The 22,377-nt window shown below is 36.3% G+C and overlaps 2 protein-coding genes across 3 annotated transcripts; one reads left to right on the top strand and one right to left on the bottom strand.

Annotated features, from left to right (window-relative positions):
- Nucleotides 1–304: 304 nt before the first annotated feature.
- Nucleotides 305–7,455, bottom strand: LOC149052291 (uncharacterized). 2 transcript variants are annotated; one of them, XM_089191442.1, is made up of 5 exons: nucleotides 7,298–7,455; nucleotides 6,055–6,384; nucleotides 5,411–5,656; nucleotides 2,618–2,738; nucleotides 305–1,461 (listed from the first exon to the last, which is right to left on the bottom strand). In XM_089191442.1, the coding sequence occupies exons 1-5, from the start codon at nucleotides 7,341–7,343 to the stop codon at nucleotides 1,386–1,388; spliced, it is 819 nt and encodes a 272-aa protein (XP_089047568.1). In that variant the 5' UTR covers nucleotides 7,344–7,455; the 3' UTR covers nucleotides 305–1,385. The 2 variants fall into 2 exon arrangements, with proteins under 2 accessions (XP_089047568.1, XP_089047616.1); XM_089191490.1 differs by lacking the exon at nucleotides 305–1,461 and adding an exon at nucleotides 2,330–2,420.
- A 13,921-nt stretch (nucleotides 7,456–21,376) lies between these two features.
- Nucleotides 21,377–22,377, top strand: LOC149052292 (uncharacterized). The gene is made up of 2 exons (XM_089180655.1): nucleotides 21,377–21,790; nucleotides 21,928–22,377. The coding sequence occupies exons 1-2, from the start codon at nucleotides 21,377–21,379 to the stop codon at nucleotides 22,375–22,377; spliced, it is 864 nt and encodes a 287-aa protein (XP_089036781.1).

Consider the following 22,377-nt stretch of genomic DNA (forward strand, 5'->3'; position numbering starts at 1 on the left):
AGAATTTTAAATGACCAGCATTTCTAAAGTCCTACGAGCCCGCGGTAGGAACTTCTGCGAAACTCGGAGACCATTACGACACGGTCGGCTTAGGCGCGAGTCAAATTTCTCCCCAAAGAGCAGCCCAGAGTCGAACATACTAGACCAAGAATGACACTCAGTCATCCGTTAAAAGAAAAAGATTAGTGGAAATCCCGCGCCTAAAAAGTGTCTATAAGTCTTCGGCAGAACTTCTATGGATCGAACATATTCCATTAAAATCGAAGACAACTATCTGGCTTTCGCGGAGTAAATAGCAACGGAGTAAATAGCAACGCGTAACATAAAATCGTCACATGATATAATACACTTAAAAGATTATAAAAGGAAAAAATTAATAGAAATTAAAACTTTAAAACAAGCCCTTCTGTATCGCCATATATCTAGCTTTTCTTTGACATTTGCAACTATTTTGATGCCTTCTAGAAGTTAGACTACTGTACCCCAGTTTGGAAGGAATACATCGATAAATCAGTAATAGGAGCGTGCTGTTAATAGCAACATCGACCCGCTTAAGGGTTTAGAAATTTGTCATTCTTTGAAAAAACTGACTATTTTTAAGATTTAACAATCTCTTACATTTTTACATCCCGGCTTCCAGTTCTCTAAGCCGAAAGTATGCCTATCGGAAAGCTATGCAGCTGGTTGTTTACTGAACTACACATGAAGAAATTGTTCCAACCATGTTTAACGTGAACGGGTTATAATGCTGATAAAATATGCTTTTATTCATTAGGACCCTGTTGTCTGAAGCCCCATTAGCGCTAACCTAAGGTTACATTTTAATCCGGATTCTTTATTCCTTCATTCAAAAGCCTTTTTGGGATAGTTTTCTGTATCGCTTTTAGAGCATCCAATCATTACATTCTTGACAAAAAGGATTCGATTGAATTTTGTTTTAAAGCTTTCAGATCTGAAATCAGTTTCAAACTAATCATGGGTTATCTTTACCCACTTTTGAACAACTTCGCCCAGGAGATTAAAGAAAAGGTCTAATTAACAATCAAAGTTGTTTATTGCTCCTGCGAACTTTCTGTGGTCAATCTCTTCGTCGGTTGTAACCCAAGTCCTCAGTTACGATATTGCTACATACCGGTTAAATAGGCGCAGTTTGTAATGCGAATTTATAAGGCTGTTAATTCGTCAATGGAATGAGGAAATGAATCTTAGCTTACAGCCACCCCAGGTGAGAGTTATTACTGTGCTGAATACACATGGTTTTCAAAGCGGCTGATGACGAATATTATTATTATTTATTATCGACATATCATTGTCGGTCCATGTATGGATATAGACATATACTTTTAAATTGAAATGCACACAATATAGATTTGTGTAATCGTAGCTTACAGCCAAGCCAGGTGAGTATTGTTGCTGAAAATGTCTTGTGACAAGTCGTTCAGCTGGTTGTTACTCAAGTCCCTGTCAGAAAAAATTGATACATCTGTGTTAAATACATACGGTTTTCAATACTAATGACAGATACTTGTATCAAAAAAAAAATAAACCGCTTTTATTTCTTTCCAAAGTCTATGTTTCGCCTTCGCACGAATTTTTCGCTTCGAGGATGAAAAAATGGGAGTACGAATCAACTGTGGTCAAATAAACAACTTTCCAGCTAAATACGTGTATGGTTGCATAGATTTTGATCTCTTGGCGATGAACAACATAGTGCAGAAAGCAGTAAATTGAAAATGTCGCAAAGGCTTTGTTACATATTTCAATATAAATAATAACAAAAAAGTAATTTAAGAAAAGCGGCATTCAGTAGTAAACTCTTCCAGATGAACGCATCGAACAGTTTAACTCAAAGTCGTCCGTTGTACACCAGAAATGGATTAATTGCATTATTGTTCCAGCCATTCTCGGTGAGATGCTATTTTTACCGTCAGATCTACTTTTTCACAGCTATCTTTGACTTTTACAGCTATATTCAAGCGGTCATATAACACCAGAGATAGTGCTGAATATAACTAAAACAGTTAAAATATATTGGTATATATCTACGTTTTCTAAAGTTCTCATGATTTGCTTGATATTTCAGTTTCTAAGGGCTTCCTATGCATAAAGTACCAGGTATTGCGAGAATAAACAGAAAGCATTCTTTGCCATTATTGTTCACATTCTACAAAATTTGTTCGTTTTGCGATTCCTCGTTGCCTTCACGAAGTCACGAAGTACTGCCTTATTGTTTAGCTTTGTTCTTGTTTTGTGACCCTGCTAACATGGACCCGCATTGTATGATACACCACAGTTATGATACTTTTTAGTACAGCCACGAGGTTACAGATTAGAGTTTACAAGGTACAGATCTTCTTTCGACATGGCTCGAGAGACTCGGGAAATAGTAGTTGGGGTGAGGAATGACCCCCGTAGCAAACCTACGATCAAAAAATTCAATATTGAAGAATTTCCAGTCATTGACGTCGATGGCACCACGCAAAGGCTAGTGTAAGAGTGATTTAGAAGTCGCTCTTACTCAGGTAAGATGAAGAATGACATTCATTTGCTTCGTAATCCGCAGTTTAGTCTGCAACTTACACGGCACCTCAACAATTGATCTCTTGTTAATACTCACAACGTCGCTGTGGTAAGGGGAATTTTCCACAGAAACGACATCAATTCTTTTCCTGTACAGCTCACGCGCAACAGATTGTATGTTTCCTTCAAAATGTGGCAATCACAAGGGCCTGGGCACTCTGAATATTAGACATAAATTATTGTTCATATAATTAAATCGCTAAAATATGTGTAGTATGTCATCACTGAGTTTGCATTGCGAACAAGAAAACCAACTTGTTTTATCGTATCGAGAAAAAAAAGAAGAAAGTAACGATCTTTAGAATGATAGTATAAAAAGGAATGTTCATGAGACAAACTTCTAAAGTTAGGCTAAATTTAAATTTGCGGAATTTTTTCACCTTTGGAGTATCTACTTTGAACTGATTACTAACATACTCTTATCATTGTCAGCATTTAGGGAAGTCAGAATTTAAGCTAAAACAAAATAAAAATTCAGTGAGGAGAGTGTCTTTCTGAGAGGCCGAACAGCGCTGAATAATTAGAATAACTAAAGAAAAATAGTTCTGAGGTGCTTACGTAAGATAAGATTAATATTTCTACTGTGTGAATTAAAAAGTGGATATGATAAAATGCTGCTTACAAACCGTATGACAAAATTACCGGTCATTAAGAAAAACTAATTAAAACAAATTGAGAACTAAAATTACCAAAACTAATCAAAACAAATTGACCCTTTAACTTCAATGAAGTGACCAAGAGAGAATTTCTCCCTACAATATCGATACAATTTCAAGGTATAAGGTATAAGGTATAATCTTTATTTAAGCACGAAACAATTCATCAGCAATTACATTAACTAAAACTATTTAAAAATTAAAACACTAACTAATATTTAAAAGCTGTTTTCCGTGAATGCCGTGCGTTATAGAGTGGCATTGATCTTGCGTTTAAATAACCCCAGAGACTCTGTGTTCCTTATATCACATGGAAGACTATTCCATAATGTGGCTCCACTATAGCTAAAGCTTTTTCGATAATAGTTAGTGCGAGGTAGAGGAACATTGAGTTTATTTTCAGAGTCCCTGAGGTCATAAGCAGAGTTACGCCATTTAAACTTAGAATTAAGATATTCAGGAGCTAGTCCGTGCAGACATTTGAAAACCATGGTAACTCTATGAATTTCTTGCTGGCTTGTCAGATTTTTCCAACTTAAAAATTCAAGTAGCTTAGTTGCATCGGCATCATAGCTGGAAAATGTCAAAACACGGGCTGCTCTAATCTGTAATTTCTGCAGCTTATCTCGTAGCGTTATCCCACAGCTACCCCAGACAATGTCACAGTAATCAAAGTGAGGTTTTACTAAAGCTTGGTAAAGCAGATGTAAGGTCGATGCTGGGATCAGATGCCTGACTCGCTTTAGGCACCCGATACCAGAGGCAATCTTTTTTGTTAATTTTTCGATGTGACTATGCCAATCGAGCCTATCGTCTATAATCACACCAAGCGATTTTGTAGAAGTAACCTGGCTCACCTGAGTGCTGTTCATTCTAATTGTTGGTGAAGCTGTGAGAGTACCCAGTCTCTGCCTTGACCCTATTAGCATGAATTCGGTTTTTGTCATATTCAGTGTGAGTTTATTCGCTTGTAGCCAGTTGAAAACGTTTGTTAAGTCCTCATTCAGACAAAGCTGTATACTCTCAAGATCACCGCCCGCATATGTAAGGTGTGTGTCGTCAGCATACATCCTCGGCTCACAATTTGATAAACAATTTGGAAGATCGTTGATATATAATAAAAACAATAGTGGACCGAGGATGGTCCCCTGGGGGACGCCGCAAGTTAATGAGCAGCTGCTGGACAGCGACCCGTTCACAGAACATTTCTGTGTGCGGTTTTCCAAGTATGACTGAAACCATTTGAAAGATTTGCCATGTATGCCATAATAGTTTAATTTCGATAGGAGGATCTGATGATCAACAGTGTCAAAAGCTTTTTTCAAATCTAGAAAAATGACTCCATTGATTTTCCCGTTGTCAATATTATATGCCCAAGAATCTGTCGCTTCCAACAATGCTGTTACAGTTGAATGAGTAGCACGAAACCCTGATTGATTTTGATATAGAATATCATGTTCTTCCAGATAGGCATACAATTGATCGTAAACTATCCTTTCAAACACTTTCGCCACTATTGGAATCACCGATATTGGGCGGTAATTGTTGACATCATCGCGGTTAAGTAGACAAGTTATGAGAATAAAGAGAAATATCAATTAAGGGGTTATTAGTTGATCCGGAAACAAATTCTCAGAACTAAGATCATAAGAATCGTACAGGAGTAAGTATGCAGAATTACTAATGAGATCTTGGAAGTGAAAGGGTTAATTGAAACAAACATTGTAAACGAACATCGTGCAAAAATCCTTACTGGTCGGAGGTGAACCAAGAAAGACCAAGCGGGGCAAACCAAAACACAAATCCAATGAGTAGCAGGGTGGATAGCTTCAACCCAGACCACTAGATTACAAGCTTTACACTATAATCACTCGGCCTCTTTTCCAAACAAAGATTGTTATTCTGATATCGCTGATCAAAGAAAGCCTAATCCGAACGAGGAACTGTTTAAGATAATGATAATCTATCGCAGTCTGTTTTAGATATTGATAATTTATCACAGTCTAGAAGAACGGGGAAAATTACGGGAGCGACTACATCGAGGGCGGTGAGCCGTGGAGGGATACCAAGAAATTAAACAAGATATTAAGAAAATGGCCAAATAGTACAGATTCAGGCATCCAATTAAAAAAGTGATATGGTTCCATTACACTTGTGTAAGGAATAAAACTCACCTTCAATGTTGAGGCTAATTTCGCTCCTTGATACGTTATTATCTCTTCGTACCTCACAGCTGTAATTCACATTCTCCTCTGCAGCTACAAGCTGATATCTTACGCTGGTACTATTTTGAACAACAACACCATTTTTTCTCCATACAATGTATGGAGCTGGCGCACCTTCCACCGGGCACCACAGGTTGGAGATTCTGTTCAAAATTACAGTCCGTGTCTTGGGTACTTGGGTCATGGTAGGTGTCGCTACATAAAACAAAAAATAATGATAATGATAATAAAAAATGTATTAAGGCAAGCAAATGCTAGATGAATAGTCTGTATCATACAGGACAAGCAAACCACAGGCATAATATATCAAGCAAATACATTGTGCATGGATAATCATATTTTACTCCAAAGTCACGGAGAACTTCTTTCGGTGTCTCTCTTTGTCTGTCTGTCTCTTTCTCTATATGTGGCTGTTCGTCTGTCTCTTTGTATATCAGATGAAAAGCTACTTAATAAGGGAATAAATACTGTTAAATAGTAAGGTAGGCCAACGATATATTTCCTGAATATAAATTGTTATATCATGAAGTTCAAATTGAATTTGAATATTTTAACTACATGCTTTAATAGAAAGTTAACAAGAAATATCGTGCCTGTTTGATTGAAGGATCTGCCAGTGTAGTATGCACTAAAATCATGTCTGCGAGAAGGGAAAAATCTTAACCACAAGTATCCTTCACTGGATCGCACTACAGCAGCTGCGTGATCTCCACAGAATACACCAAGAACGTTGGCTGACTGATTATTGCCGTCACGGATCTCAAGATAGTAGTCCTGCAAACACGGTCTTGAATACCACGAGTAGCTGCGCATGGTAAAGTTCAGTTCCACGTAGTGTCCTTTTGGAGCTGAGAGAACATGTGACTCCCCAAACCAAGGAACTTTATCCCATCCTTTTGCTTGTTGAGGATGTTTCAACAAAACTACAACAAATACAATAAGTCAATTACTTGGCTTCCAAAAACAAAAATATAGATATCATACATCAAGAGAAAGAAAATATATGCAATTTTACGTAACAAAGGTTGCCACATTAGACCTCATCTGATCTCGGTCTTACAAGTATCACTAGTCCACTAATCAGATATCAGATCACTAAGCTAACAAACATCTATCGCACGAATAAAAATTTAAATTTTATCTAGAGCTCGAGTTCAACGGGCTTCAGCTAGCTATTATAATACTGTCTTCCATTCCAACCAAGAGCCTACAAACTCTTTGCATTTGCGGTTAGTTTTTGATTAAGAAAAGTGTTTCAGAAGATAAAGGAAAGTGGTTTATTTATGTATTAGAGGAATAATTTATTGACGTCATCTTATTCTAGCACTTTACTTTGAAGTTTGATTGTACAAGGTAAATGCAGAGGCAATGTCTTTCACAAGTACAGTCTTAAGCTCAAAGTTGGACCATGTAAACGTTTTGGGCACTTCCTCTTACCACTGAACCAGCGTGCACCATATGTTGCATGCCTAGCAGTTTGATATTACACGCAGATATGAGAATTTGTGGCTCTTCATGATTGTTATATTACGATTAAACACTGGCGCATATTGCAGTTCAACAAGACTTGACATAACAATTGCCAATAGACTCTCACCCCCACTTCACAGTTTTTCTCATTACTCTATCCATCCATTTAACCTTGCACTCTCCTCCTTTCCTCTCCTCTTTTCCTTCCTTTGCTCGTCTTTTCCCGGGCCTCCCCAAGCATCTTACCCTTCCTCCCCTCCCACACTACTCATGGGCTCCCATTCCATCCCATTTGCCAACAACGGCAAATGTTTATCATTAAAGCAAACACTTTCGACAACAGTCATGAACAGCTGAAGTGCTTACAGAAAAGGAGGATGAAACTGCACTTGGCCACTGAGGGTACCATCATGACGTGATTCAGTTTTTTTTCTGCAGAAGAAAAGGTAGAGTGTTTAATTTTGTCTCTTTCAATTTTTCATTGAATCTTTTCAAAGCAGCTCGATGTTTTATACACAAGCTTTTGGAGTAAAACTCTTTAGATAGTAATGAATTTGTCTCCATCGGCTACAGAACAAACGGAATCCTTCCGCGTAAAACCAAAAAAACTTCAAAGATTTTCATAGCGTTTTCTGGAAAGTTAAATTTTAAAAGAAAGTCATTGTTTAACCCTGTTGATAATTAAGATATTGGTTTGCTATTGTTTATCTATAACGCTCTTTATCACTTGGATTATGCAGTTCAAAGGAAAAACTCCTTTTCGAATCAGAACATCCCCCTTTGTAATTTAGAATAATGAAAAGAAAATTGTGTTAGTTGCCTTATGACTCAAGCGAAGAAAATCACGTCAAAACTAATAAATACAGCCACTCAGCAACCAATGGACTCTTTGTCCTCTGTTCAGTCATACACAGCTAAAAGTTACACACTCTAAAAATAACAATAACAATGTATGTTGAGACCTTGTAAAAGTGACCCTGTCTACTTGTCTGATAACTACCATTCATACTTCGTAGGACATTTGAACATTGTGATAAAGATTTTGGTTTATTCTAAAATCATAAACAAGATATTCAACTTTACATCAAACTTCAAGGTAGGTTTAACTCACGAAAAATTTCAGTTCGTTCATGCATCTTGCACATTGATAATTTTTTTCCAACATTTTAGTGTGTTATTTACAAGAGAAAAAAATGTAAAACAGAGAAAAAAATATTCGGATTATTTAACAGCGTATTTTTAGTACTGCTGTCCTGATTTGTGCACATATCCTGATGTATCAAAAATGTAAAATTTCATACTCAACCGAGTTAAGCATTATCTTAGTAAGCTTGAAGGCATGAGTTTTTTGCCAATAATTTGTATTTCATAACAACTGACCTTCTGAGTAATGGCAAATGAAATTGAAATGAAATGAAAATGGCTATTTTCCTTTTAATTTAAAAGAGACGAGAGCGTTTTGCCTCTTATGACTGAAATTTTATTTTCGAATCAAGAACTAACAATCTCACATTTGGCACAGTTAGAGGTTAAATTAGCCAGAAATATTCGTTTTTTGTTGTTGTTGTTGCTGTTGTTGTTCGTAAAGAAAGGAATATAATCGGTGACTTTGACTCTTCGTGCACAAGGTTCCGGAATACTCTAAAATTTTCCAGAATATTCCATTTTGCAACTTCTTATGTTAAGTCATGTTGCACTGTTTTAAGAATAGGATATGATGTAATTATTTAGAATGTTCCAGAATGTTCTAGACTGCTAAAACATATGTTTGCACTTGTTTTCTCTTTTATAAACTGACTGACATTTATTTCTCCTAAATTCTAAAAGTTGTCCGTGTTTAGAACTGACACTTCATCTTTAAATATTTACATTAAAAATACGAATTGCTAATTCTCTGGTCGATCAAACGAGTCATTAGGGACCGAGATTAAAAAAAATCCGTTCCTTTCCGAATGCCTTTTTGAGTGATGAATCATATGATGAATCTCGTTTTTCCCACCACCCTCTTCCCTGAGAAAGCGTCGGTATGGTTGAGAGAATTGAGAATTTATTGGTTAAAAGTAAACAATTATAAACCAGAAGAGTTAGTTATAAACTAGAAGTTATCGAAACTCTAGTAGTTACTACGTCTTCCTATAGATCACGTGGACAAAGTATGTTTTCGTTTTTCTATCTTTTAGTTTTATTTCCTTTTAATTTCATTGATGCTGAGGAAAGAAATGCTACCTTCAACAAAAAAATAAATAAAAATGGAATATTAATAATTTTTAGATCCCGCATCATCCATAAGCTGACTGTTTTTTGTCTCAGACTCAGTTTTCATTTGACTTTCAAATTTTTGGTTTTACAAATTGATCACCAATTTTTCCTCTGTTTTGTTGTTATGTCTTAAATGTAAAACAACAATTCAAAGTGGACGCTCCTATGCAGATTTTTCCACTAAATCTTAATGTGTTTCTCTAAGCATTTGGACATTTTAACAAGTTGATTATTTCTGATTCTCGTCAGTAGTTTACACAACATTGTAGCGATATTTATAGAGAGAAATTCAATTTTGATCAGTTTTACAGAAGTGCTATGTTTCCGTTGTTGTAAAACCACTACGAAAGTTGATTGCAGAGTTCATGTTTCGGTGATTTCACAGGAACTAAAGAAACTAGACGGATTGAATAACAGACTATACGTTTCAGAGATAAATAGTGAACAATAAATATTCCGTTAAAGTACAAAACAAACACGTATACTTCAACAGGGACATCTGTACGGGAAATGAAGTTATTTTGCGATACACAGAAAAAATTGCTCACCGTCTTTAAATTAACAACTTTGCCGTAGGAAGAATAAAATAATTGACTACTAAAGGTAAAGGAGGAAGCTACAAACCTATTATATTAAGTATCTGAATATTGATTGTCCCTTTACACTTTCAGAGCCTGATTGCGTTTATCCACATAAGCAGCAGAGAATAAATACACAGAAAAGTAAAGGTTTTTACAGCTGCTGTTAATTGTTGTTTTAAAGAAATTCAGAGTTAAGACAATAATTTTTAATCGCGTGACGCGTTTAAGTCACGCGTACAACAAAAATGGATAAGAAAATTATCCATCTGAGCGGACAACATTACAAAATATATGAATTTAGAAGGTAGCAATGGAATGTCTCCCAGTCGTGCACGTGTTTATCGACAACCACCGCTACACGTGAACAGAGCATGAGGGTAACGTTACACCGGCATGACATTTTGGTTTTGTAGTATTTTTCGCTCTTACGCGCTTTCACTGAAGTAGGTTTTCAAAATTTTCGATTTGTTTCTCCATCGCCTTCTCTAATTTCTTTACTTTGCTATACAACAAATCACTAGACGACTGTGCCTACTGTCAAGCGTCCTTTCACTTATCAAAAAACTTCCTATAATGGAATAGTTAATCGATGGAATTCGTTGGACAGTTCCCTTCAAATTATTAACCTCCTAATGGTGTTTGTTAAATCTCAGGATGTTAGGCTTAAACGTATGAAATACCATGATCCTACTCTTTGGGGGAATGTATTAAAAGGTTTGCACCCTTTACTTATATGAAGTCTCCAGTTTCCTATATTCAATATCAATTTACTTTGCTCAATTGCACTAAAGTTTTTCACCAAAAGGCACGTACAAGATGATGATTACGGATATGAGTAATTCCAAAAATGTTAAGTAAAAATCTATATGCTTATGTCGTACACCGCAACAAATGGGACTGCTGTTACCAGTCTCAATTCGCAAGAAACAACCGATAACTTCCTCTAAATTCATCTTGTTGATCCTTGCTTGTTTTGGAGCAAGGGATTTGATGAATCGCGTTTTTCCCACTACCCTCTTTCCTGAGAAAGCTCCGGTATGTTTTAGAGAATTAAGAATTATTGGTTAAAGGTTAACAGTTATAAACTAGAAGAGTTATTTATATACTAGGAGTTATTGAAACTCTAGTAGTTTTTACGTGTTCCTGAAGAGTATGTGGACCAAGTGTGTCTTTCTTTTTCCTTTTTTTTTTTTTTTATTTATTTCCTTTCAATTTCATTGATGCTGAAGAAAAAAATGCTAGCCTCCACAAAAAAATAAAAAATTGAATATTGGTAGTTTTTAATTTAGAACCTGCATCATCCACAAGCTGACTGCTTCTTGTCTCCGCCTAAGTTTTCATTTGACTTTCAAATTTTTGGTTTTACAAACTAATAACCAATTTTTCCCCTTTTTTTTTTTTAGTGTAAAACAAAAATTCAGAGTGGTCGCTCCCATGCAGATTATTCCACTCTGAAGTCCGAAGATCTCACCACCAAATCTTGATGTGTTTCTCTAAGCATTTGGACATTTTAACAAGTTGATTGTTCTTGATTCTCGTCAGTAGTTTACACAACATTGTAGTAATATTAATAGAGAGAAATTAAAATTTGATCAGTGTTACCGAAGCGCTATGTTTCCTTTACTTTGATACAACTAAGAAAGTTCATTGTACAGTTTATTTTTCGGTCATTTCACAGAACTTAAAGACATTAGACGTATCGAATAACAGACTGTACGTTCTAGAGATAAAAAGTGAAGAATAACTTTTCCGTTAGAGTACAAAACCAACACGTATTCATCAACAGAATCGACATCTGTACCGGAAATGAAGTCATTCTGCGATACACCGAAAAAAATTGCTCACCGTCTTTAAATCAACAATTTTGCCGCAAGAAGGATAAAGTAATTGCCCACTAAGGGTAGAGGAGAAAGCTACAAAGCTATTAAATTATGTACTTGTCCCTTTACACTTTCAGAGCCTGATCGCATTTATCCACATAAGCACCAGAGAATAAATACACTAAAAAGTAAAGGTTTTTACAGCTGCTGTTAATTGTTGTTTTAAACAAAGTCAAAGTTAGAACGAGAATTTTAATCGTGTAATTCGTTAAAGTCACAGGTACAGCAAAAGTAGAAAAGAAAATTAGTTTAGGTTTAAAGAAAGGGTTGATTACTACTTTTATTGGAAACTAACTGGACAATTGATAGAATGCTGCAGCAAAATGAAGACTTTCTAACCAAAACTTAATCCCTGATCATATCGAAAGATAACTATAGTTCGACAACTGACGTTTTTATTAGTTCGCTTCAGATCAGAATTTCTGTTTTGCCGAGTGCATTAATGACGATTTTTTTGTCTTAATTCTTTGAAACCGGATTTCAAAAAATATATGATGTTGTTCTCTGGTTGAAAATATTTTTCCTACGTCAGTTACTCTCTGCTAGGAATCAAGAAGTTGAGACAAAGGTGGATGTAGTTTGAATAATTATCATCACCATTTTCATCATCATTTACTACTCTTATGTTATTATCTGCAGCATACCGAGTGTTAATGCATAAAAAAAATTGCCCTATCAGGTGCAAAACATGACTTATATTGTTTTGTTGGAATTTAATACTGAAAAAGTTGAGGTCTCAACTCTTCGCTAACTAGAACAATTTATAAAAAAAAAGGGAAACAAATTTACTCTATCAAACTTTTGCATTAATTTTCGCGCATTAGTTTATCCCCTGCTGACGTGACATGCCTGTCACACGGGGAAAATAGGCTTCACCAGTTAACCGAAAAAACATAAGGACCATCTGAGCGGACAACATTACAAAGTCTATGACATTAGAAGGTAGCAATGAATTGTCTCCCTCTCGTGCACGTATTTACTGACAACCACCGCTACATGTTAACAGAGCTTGACTTAAGGTAACGTTACACCGGCATCCACAAGCTAACTGCTTCTTGTCTCCAACTCAGTTTTCATCTGACTTTAAAATTTTTGATTTTAGGAACTAATCGACAATTTTTCCTCTTTTTTATATATTAAATGTAAAACAACAATTTAAAGTGGACGCTCCCATGCAGATTTTTCCATTCTGAAGTCCGAAGATCTTACCACTAAATCTTGATGTGTTTCTCTAAGCATTTGGACATTTTAACAAGTTGATTGTTTTTGATTCTCGTCAGCAGTTTACGCAACATTGTAGTAATGTTTATAAAGAGAAAATTAATTTTGATCAGCCTTACCGAAGTGCTATTTTCCTTTCTTTTGACACCATTAAGAAAGTTCATTGTACAGTTAATTTTTCTGTGATATCACAGAACCTAAAGAAACCAGACGGATCGAATAACAGACTATACGTTCCAGAGATAAATAGTCAAGAACAAATATTCCGTTAGAGTACAAAACAAACACGTATTCATCAACAGAATCGACATATGTACCGCAAATGAAGTTATTTTGCGATAAACAGAAAAAAATGCTCACCGTCTTTAAATTAACAATTTTGCTGCAAGAAGGTTAAAATAATTGACTACTAAGGGTAAAGGAGAAAGTTACAAAGCTATTACATTAAGTACCTGAATATTGACTGTCCCTTTACGCTTTAAGAGCCTGATCGCATTTATCCACATAAGCAGCAGAGAATAAATACACAGAGAAGTAAAGGTTTTTACAGCTGCTGTTAAGTGTTGTTTTAAATAAATTCAGAGTTAAGACAATAATTTTAATCGCGTGATGCGTTGAACTCACGAGTACAACAATTAGCTGAAAAACGTAACCTATGTTGTTCTTTAGGAAATTAATACTGAAAAAGTCGTTGTCTTTATTCTTGGCTAGCTAGAACAATTAAAAAAAAAGGAAACAAATTTCCGCTATCAAACCTTTGCATTATTTTGCGCGCGTTAATTTATCCTTCGCCGACGTGACATGCCTGTCACACGAGGAAAATAAGCTTCATCAGCCAACCAAACAACCATAAGGACTATTTTTAACAAAGGGACGTCATTTGAGTTTTTTCTATGCAGTCCGGAACCTCCACAACACGAATTTGAAAGCAACTCATTTTGTTTGTTGGCTTCAAAGGAAACTGAAACTTGCAATTATTTTAAAAAATACTCAGATATGGATTAGACATGAATATTAATTTTGACGGCGACGTGAGAACTGACTCGGATGAAGAAGAAGAAGAAATAAGCGATATAGGCACAGTTAACCCATGTTGGTAGAATGCGCCTCGGCAATTATGGAAATATCTTGACGCACAGGCGTCCCAAGCTCACGTCATGAGATAAAGCAAGCGATTGATTCATGAAGGCGTCACGCGTTGTGTGACTAGATGTTACGTTACGAGAGGAAACGTTGAGAATTTAACTCGTTCGCTTCTGAAGCTTTTATAGTCATTGGCGATGTTTACCTTGCTTTATTCGCCATGAAATCTTTATAAAGTTTTTTTGCAAGAAAACAAAATTGTTTTTTTACTTAAGATATTTCACTTTGCTATATGTTCAACTTCTAATAAGTTGTACTGGATTGAAGACCAACTCGCCGACGTCTCTACTCGATTTCACACGTCAGCGAGTCGGCGTTGGCCAGTTGAACCGTTGGCGAATTGACCGTAATTCTTTGTTTTTAATCAAAACGGAATCAAAATTTTGAGTCAAGAATAGCACTATTCCTTCGGAGGCAAATCCTTAAAGTTCCACAACATAAAGAATTGTTATTGTTTGGAAATAAACAATTATAAACTAAAAGAGTTATTTACATACTAAAAGTGATCGAAACTCTAGTAGTTTTTATATCTTCCTAAAGAGCATGTGGACATAATATGTTTTTCTTTTTTTTCTTATTTTAGTTCCTTTTAATTTCATTGATGCTGACGAAAGAAATGCTAACGTCGACAAAAAAAATATTGAAAATTAGTAAATTCTAGAACCTGCATCATCCACAAGCTGACAGCTTCTTGTCTCCAACTCAGTTTTCATTTGACTTTCAAATTTTTGGTTTTACAAACTGATCGCCAATTTTTCCTTTTTTTTTTTTTGTTATATCTTAAATGTAAAACAACAATTCAAAGTGGACACTCCAATGCAGATTATTCCATTCTGAAGTCCAAAGATCTTACCACTAAATCTTGTGGTTCTCTAAGCATTTGGACATTTTAACAAGTTGATTGTTCTTGATTCTCGTCAGTAGTTTACACAATATTGTAGTCATGTTTATAGAGAGAAAATTAATTTTGATCAGTTTTACAGAAGTGCTATGTTTCCTTTGTTGTGAAACCACTAAGAAAGTTCATCGCAGAGTTCATGTTTCGGTGATTTCACAGAACCTAAAGAAACTAGACGGATCGAATAACAGACTATACGCTCCAGAGATAAATGGTGAAGAATAAATATTCTGTTAGAGTACAAAACAAACACGTATTCATCAACAGAATCGGCAACTGTTCCGGAAATGAAGTTATTTTGCGATACACAGAAAAAAATGCTCACCGTCTTTAAATCAACTATTTTGCCCCAAGGAGGATAAAATAATTGACCACTATGGATAGAGAAGAAAATTACAAAACCTTTACATTAAGTACCTGAATATTATTTTTCCCTTTACACTTTCCGAGCCTGATCGCATTTATCCACATAAGCAGCAGAGAGTAAATTCACAGAAAAGTAAAGGTTTTTACAGCTGCTGTTAAGCGTTGTTGTAAATAAATTCAGAGCTAAGACAACAATTTTAATCGTGGATTTCGTTAAAGTCACACGTACTGAACAAAAATAGAAAAGAAAATTAGTTTAGGTTTAAAGAAAGGGCTGATTACTAACTATTATTGGAAACTAACTAGACAACTGATAGAATGCTGCAGAAAAGTGAAGACTTTCTGGCCCAAATTTGATCTCAGATCATATTGAAAGATAACTATCGTTCGGCAACTGACATTGTCATTAGTTCGAACCAATATTCAACTTATAAATACAGATGATGCCAACATTGACGCACAAATTTCAGATCAGAAATTTCTGTTTCGCCGTGTACATAAAATACCACTTTTTGTGTTAATTCTCTGAAACCGGATCTCAAAAATTATATGATGTTGTCCTATGGTTGAAAATATTTTTCCTACACCAGCTGCTATCTTCTAGGAAACAGAAAGTTGAAACAAAGGTGGATGCAGTTTGAATAATTATCATCACCATTTTCATTATCATTTACTTCTCTTATGTTATTATCTGCAGCGTAACGAGTATTAATGCATAAAAAAAATTGCCCAAAACAAACACGTATTTATCAAAAGAATCGACATCTGTACCAGAAATGAAGTTACTTTGCGATACACCGAAAAAACTTGCTCACCGTCTTTCAATTAACCTGAAAAAGCGCCGGTATGGTTGAGAGAATCAAGAATTGATTGGTTAAAAGTTAACAGGTATAAACTAAAAGAGTTATTTATATACTAGAAGTTATTGAAACTCTAGTGGCTTTTACTTCTTCCTAAAGAGCATGTGGACCAAGTGTGTATTTCTTTTTCCTATTTTTATTTTATTTTATTTATTTCCTTTTAATTTCATTGATGCTAAAGAAAGAGATGCTAACCTAAACAAAAATATAAAAAGTTGAATATTGGCAATTTTTAGAACCTGCATCATCCACAAGCTGACTGCTTCTTGTCTCTGCCTAAGTTTTCATTTGACTTTCAAATTTTTGGTTTTACAAACTAAGCACCAAATTTTCCCCTTTTTTGTTCTTAAGTGTAAAACAAAAATTCAAAGTGGACACTCCTATGCAGATTTTTCCACTCTGAAGTCCGAAGATCTCACCACAAAATCTTGATGTGTTTCTCTTAGTATTTGGACATTTTAACAAGTTGATTGTTCTTGATTCTCGTCACTAGTTTACACAACATTGTAGTAATGTTTATAGAGAGAAATTAGATTTTGATCAGTGTTACCGAAGCGCCATGTTTCCTTTGTTTTGAAACCACAAGGAAAGTTCATTGTACAGTTCGTTTTTCGGTCATTTCACAGAACTTAAAGACACTAAACGGGTCGAATAACGGACTGTACGTTCCAGAGATAAAAAGTGAAGAATAAATATTCCATTAGAGTACAAAACCAACACTTATTCATCAACTGAATCGACATCTATACCGGAAATGAAGTTATTCTGCGATACCGAAAAAATTGCTCACTGTCTTTAAATTAACAATTTTGCCACAAGAAGGATAAAATAATTGACTACTAAGGGAGCGGAGAAAGCTCCAAAGCTATTACATTAAGTACCTCAATATTGATTGTCCCTTTATGCTTTCAGAGCCTGATCGCATTCATTCACATAAGCAGCAGATAATAATTACAGAGAAAAGTAAAGGTTTTTACAGCTGCTGTAAATTGTTGTTTTAAAGAAATTCAGAGTTAAGACAATAATTTTCAATAGCGTAATGCGTTTAAGTCACGCGCACAACAAAAATGGATAAGAAAATTATTTTACGTTTAAAGCTAAGAAAGGGCAGATAACTAATTTTATTGGAAACTAACTGGACAATTGATAGAATACTGCATCAAAATGATGACTTTTTAACCCAAATTTAATCCCTGATCATGTTGAAAGACAGCTATCATTCGGCAACCGACGTTTTCATTAATTCGCACCAGTATTCAAATTATAAATATAGATGATGCCATCATTGACGCACAGATTTTCAGATCAGAAATTTCTGTTTCGTTGTGTACGTAAAAAATGATTTTGTGTGTTAATTTCAAGCCAGATCTCAAAAATATATGATGTTGTGCTATGATTGAAAATATTTTTCCTACATCAGTTACTCCCTTCTAGGAAACAAAAAGTTGAAACAAAGGTGGATATAGTTTGAATAATTATCATTTCCATTTTAATTATCATTTACTTCTCTTATGTTATTCTCTGCAGTTTATAGAGTATTAAGGCATAAAAAATTGCCCCGTTAGCTGAAGAACGTAACCCATGTTGTTCTATAGGAATTTAATACTGGAAAAGTCGTTTTCTTTATTCTTGGCTAGCTAGAACAGTTAAAAAAAAGGGAAACATTTTCCCCTATCAAACCGTTGCATTATTTTGCGCGCGTTAATTTATTCTTCGCCGACGTGACATGTCTGTCACACGAGGAAAATAAGCTTCACCAGCCAACCGAACAACCAGAAGGACCATTTTTTACAAAGGGACGCTATTTGAATTTTTTCTATGCAGTCAGGAACCTCCACAACACGAATTTAAAACCAACCTATTTTCTTTTGTTGGCTTCAAAGGAAACTGAAACTTGTAGTTATTTTTAAAAGATACTCCGATATGGAGTAGACATGAATATTAATTTTGGGGACGACCTGGGAACAGACTCGGAAGAAGAAGAAGAAGAAATAAGCGATGTAGGCACAGTTAACCCATGCTGGCAGGATGCGCCTCAACAATTATGTAAATATCTTTACGCACAAGCGTCCCGAGCTCACGTTAGGAGAAAAAAGGCGATTGATTTATAAAAGCGTCACGCGTTGTGCGACTCGGTATTAAGTTACGAGAGGGAACGTTGAGAATTTAACCACGTTGTAAGGAATAATATGGGGAACGAAATATGCTCGATTAACAACCATACGTATATTTCGAAATATTATTTTACGCGTAAAATCAGTGAATTTACTCAAATCTTGTGTGTCCGCTGTGGTTTCTGGCGTTCTCTGCCGTTTTAAGCTCGCTTTTCCCACTGTTATTCCCGCTAGAAGTGGAAGTCAACTTTACTTCGTTAGTTAATGAAAAAATCGTTTGCTTTCTCTTGAGACGTGAGCTTGAGATGCCTGTTTTACGTTTAGCAATGGAAGCAAAATGAGGATTTGAGTGAGAAAATAATTTTAATTTAGTTCTTAAATTAAAAATCTGAACAATTTTTGAATGAAGACAAAAAAAAACTTTTCCTCGCTCTCATAGTGCTGGACTTTTAGGCTATTTACTGGGCTGTTTAGTTCGCTTCCGTTTATCTTCTCTAATTTCTATATAATCCTTTCCCGGTGTAATTTCGTTCCGAATGCTGCGATTACAACGAAATTCCACATACGTTACAGTCAATGATAAAACTCCACGATTTCGTAAGTGTGTTAATTAACAGAATGAGGATGGTAAGAAAAATGCTACGCATTTTTCAAACAAAACGCGAATAATCAGTGACTTAATTCGTATTGACTACCAGAAGAAATGTAGCGAATTTCTTTGTAACAAAGTACAAACATTTAGCCTTAGATGTAATATTGTGCTCCATGATAAGGGTCTGGAGTTAACTGATTTTTTGTTTTATCTTCCTATTAGAATGAATAGATGGCCGATCGTTTCTCGTTCTCGTTGATGTGTGATTTCTTGATGGAAAATCCTGTTTCTTTTTTTCGTATTTTTTAACATTTGTGTCATAAGATTACGAGTATTGAACTTGTGACGTTTATTTTTCTTGAATTGACAGTCGTTTTATTTTAATCTTTATGTAGTTTGCATGTTGTTTTTTCAGATAGTAACAAATGCAGAGAAGCTCATGCTGTTATAAGGAACGAATGCCACCCAAATTTCATTTGCATAAATAATCAGGGCTCCTACAACTGCTCTTGAAATCCTAAATAGGTTAGGGATGACTTTAACTTTGAAAGTACATGTTTAGTATCTGCCATGTATTTTCGCATTTTCTAGGTAGATCAATTATCGTTCTTTTAAGTACTAGTTCTAAAGCCAAGTTCCTTTTTCTACTTTCTATGCAAATACTGCGGTCTTTGTCTTGACATAGTTGTTTTTCTTTTTCCCAGTAAAAAATAGAAAAGAAAATTGGTTTAGGTTTAAAGAAAGGGTTGATTACTACTACTATTGGAAACCAACTAGATAGCTGATAGAATGCTGCAGCAAAATGAAGACTTTCTAATCCAAATTTAAGCCCTGATCATATAGAAAGATAACTATCGTTCGGCAACTCACATTTTCACTAGTTCGCACCAATATTCAACTTAAATGCAGATGACGTCATCATTGACGCACCAATTTTCCGATCAGAAATTTCTGTTTCGCCGTGTAAATGAAAGACGATTTTTTGTGCTAATTCTTTCAAACCAGATCTCAAAAGTATATGATGTTGTCCTATGGTTGAAAATATTTTTCCTACATCAGAATCGAAAAGTTGAAACAAAGGTGGATATAGTTTGAATAGTTATCATTACCATTTTCATTATCATTTACAACTCTTATATCATTATTTGCAGCGTACCGAGTATTTATGCATAAAAAATTGCCCCGTTAGGTGCAAAACGTAACCTCTGTTGGTGACCTGTGGCGTGACGTATTACGTCAGTTACTGATTTCCCATATGTAAGAGGAAGCGAGAGCACGTGCTCACCATTAAAAAATATGTAGCTTGTTTTTGTGAACTCTGCGTACTTTTACTCTGTATTTTCGAGAGGACGTCTTGATACATGGTGGCAGCGGTGGTGGTTTTTATTCTGTTTACTGTTTCAACGATGAGCGACGAGGAATCTTCCTCTGGAACCCCCGCGACTGTTTCTGTACACACAACGGCTTCGAACCAAGCTGGAAATATCCATCGCCCGTCGTTATCTCAAGTGAAACCGCCACCTCCACTCAATCTTGCTGACTGCTCGGCGAAAAGGTGGAAGTTGTGGAAGCAAACTTGGCTCAACTTTGGTATTGTTTCGAAATTTTCAACGCAAGGAGAGGCATACCAGAAGGCGATTTTTCTTTGCACCATCGGGCAGAGCACCTTGGAAAATCAACGCATTTCAGTTAACTGCGAGCGAAGATTCAAACAAGGTCGACTCGATAATCGTTAAGTTTGACGAATACTTCACCGGTGACGTAAACGAGACGTACGAGCGCTTCAAATTCAACCAACGCAATCAAGAAGCTAGTGAAAACTTGGATGCTTACCTGACCGCCCTCAGAAACATGACCGACACATGTAATTTCTGCACATGCCCGACGATGAAAGACTCTCTGACACGAGACCGCATAGTCCTTAGGATCAGAAAGGAGGATGCTCGCAAACGTCTACTTCAGGAAAGAAAGCTCGACCTAAAGAAGTGTATCGATATTTGTCGAACCTCGGAGGGCGCCACAACTCATATGCAAGTGATAGGTGGAAAACTCGAGGAAGTTCATTGGATTAACAAAGCAAAGGGCCCTCCAAGGACGAGCAGGAGACGGAGTGACCGTCCCGAACATTTACCAGACAGGAGTAACTTCCAATCACGAAAGCTCAAATGCAAATTCTGCTTAAAAATTTATCTTATGAAGAAGGAACTGTGTCCTGCATGGGGCAAAAGGTGCAGTGTCTGTGGTAAAATGAATCACTGGAAGGGCTCGGAGATTTGCCAGCGAAAAGACAAAGTTCACTCGGTAAGTCAAGACTCTAACCCTTCAGACTCTGACTCGGACGTGGCTTCAGTTAAGACTCTTAGTGTCGTTGTTAATGGTGTTCGATCCAAACAAGACAAGCCCATTTGTTGTGAAATGCTCGTTAACTTCAAGCCAGTCAGTCTGCAAGTGGACTGTGGAACTACTGTCTGTATATCCCTAAAAGCCACAGCGATGACAGCCGTACTAAACCTTCCAATATCTCCCTGAAAATGTGGAACAAAGTGAAGATGAAAGCGCTTGGAACCTGCAAGCTGCTCGTTGAAAACCCAAAAACACTGATGAACTACATGGTAAAGTTTGCCGTTGTTGACAAACAGCTCACCCCCCTGCATAGCCGCAAGGCTGCTGAAAAGATGAACCTCATCACAGTCAACTATGACCAGTTTGAGTATGTCAATGGAGTAGTAGATAGCACTGATATCTTAGATGAATTTCCTGACATTTTCATCGGGGACATTGGAACCCTGCCTGGCACTGTGCGACTCACATTGAACTCTGATGTGGAACTGATACTTCGCCCGCCAAAACGACTGCCTATTGAGTTAAAAGAACCAGTGAAACTAGAACTTGACAGGCTAGACACTGCAGGAGTTCTCACTCCAGTGGATGAGCCCACTGACTGGGTAAATCAGATGGCAATTGCCACCAAGAAGAACGGAAGCCAACGCATCTGCATAGACCCACGTTCTTTAACCTTGCGCTAGAGCGGGAACACTATCAATTACCAGTCCTTGATGACATCCTTCCTGACCTTGCTAAGGCCAAAATCTTCAGCAAAGTTGACCTTAGTCATGGATATTGGCATTGTACTTTGGAAGAAGACTCTAGCATGCTTACCATATTTCCAACCCCTTTTGGGAGGTATAGGTGGACACGCCTACCCTTTGGAAGCTCGGAAATATTCCAGAAACGTCTGGTCCAAGCTCTGGATGGAATTGTGGGTGTTGGCTGCATAGCAGATGACATCTTGATTTATGGTATTGGTGACACTCTTGATGAAGCCAGGCAAGATCATAACAAGAATCTCTCGTTGCTATTGGAACGTTGCCGGCAGAAGTCCGTCAAGCTCAACAGGGACAAAGTGGTGCTGAGGGTACAACAGGTGGATTTCATGGGACATCTGCTGACTGCACAGGGCTTGAAACCTGACCCAAACAAAGTCGAAGCCATCTTGAAACTAGAAACGCCTGGGACCAAAGAAAAAAATTGA

The sequence above is a fragment of the Pocillopora damicornis genome, chromosome 1, assembly GCF_964200805.1.
Source record: "Pocillopora damicornis chromosome 1, jaPocDami1.2, whole genome shotgun sequence".
In the NCBI taxonomy this organism is placed as follows: Eukaryota; Metazoa; Cnidaria; class Anthozoa; order Scleractinia; family Pocilloporidae; genus Pocillopora; species Pocillopora damicornis.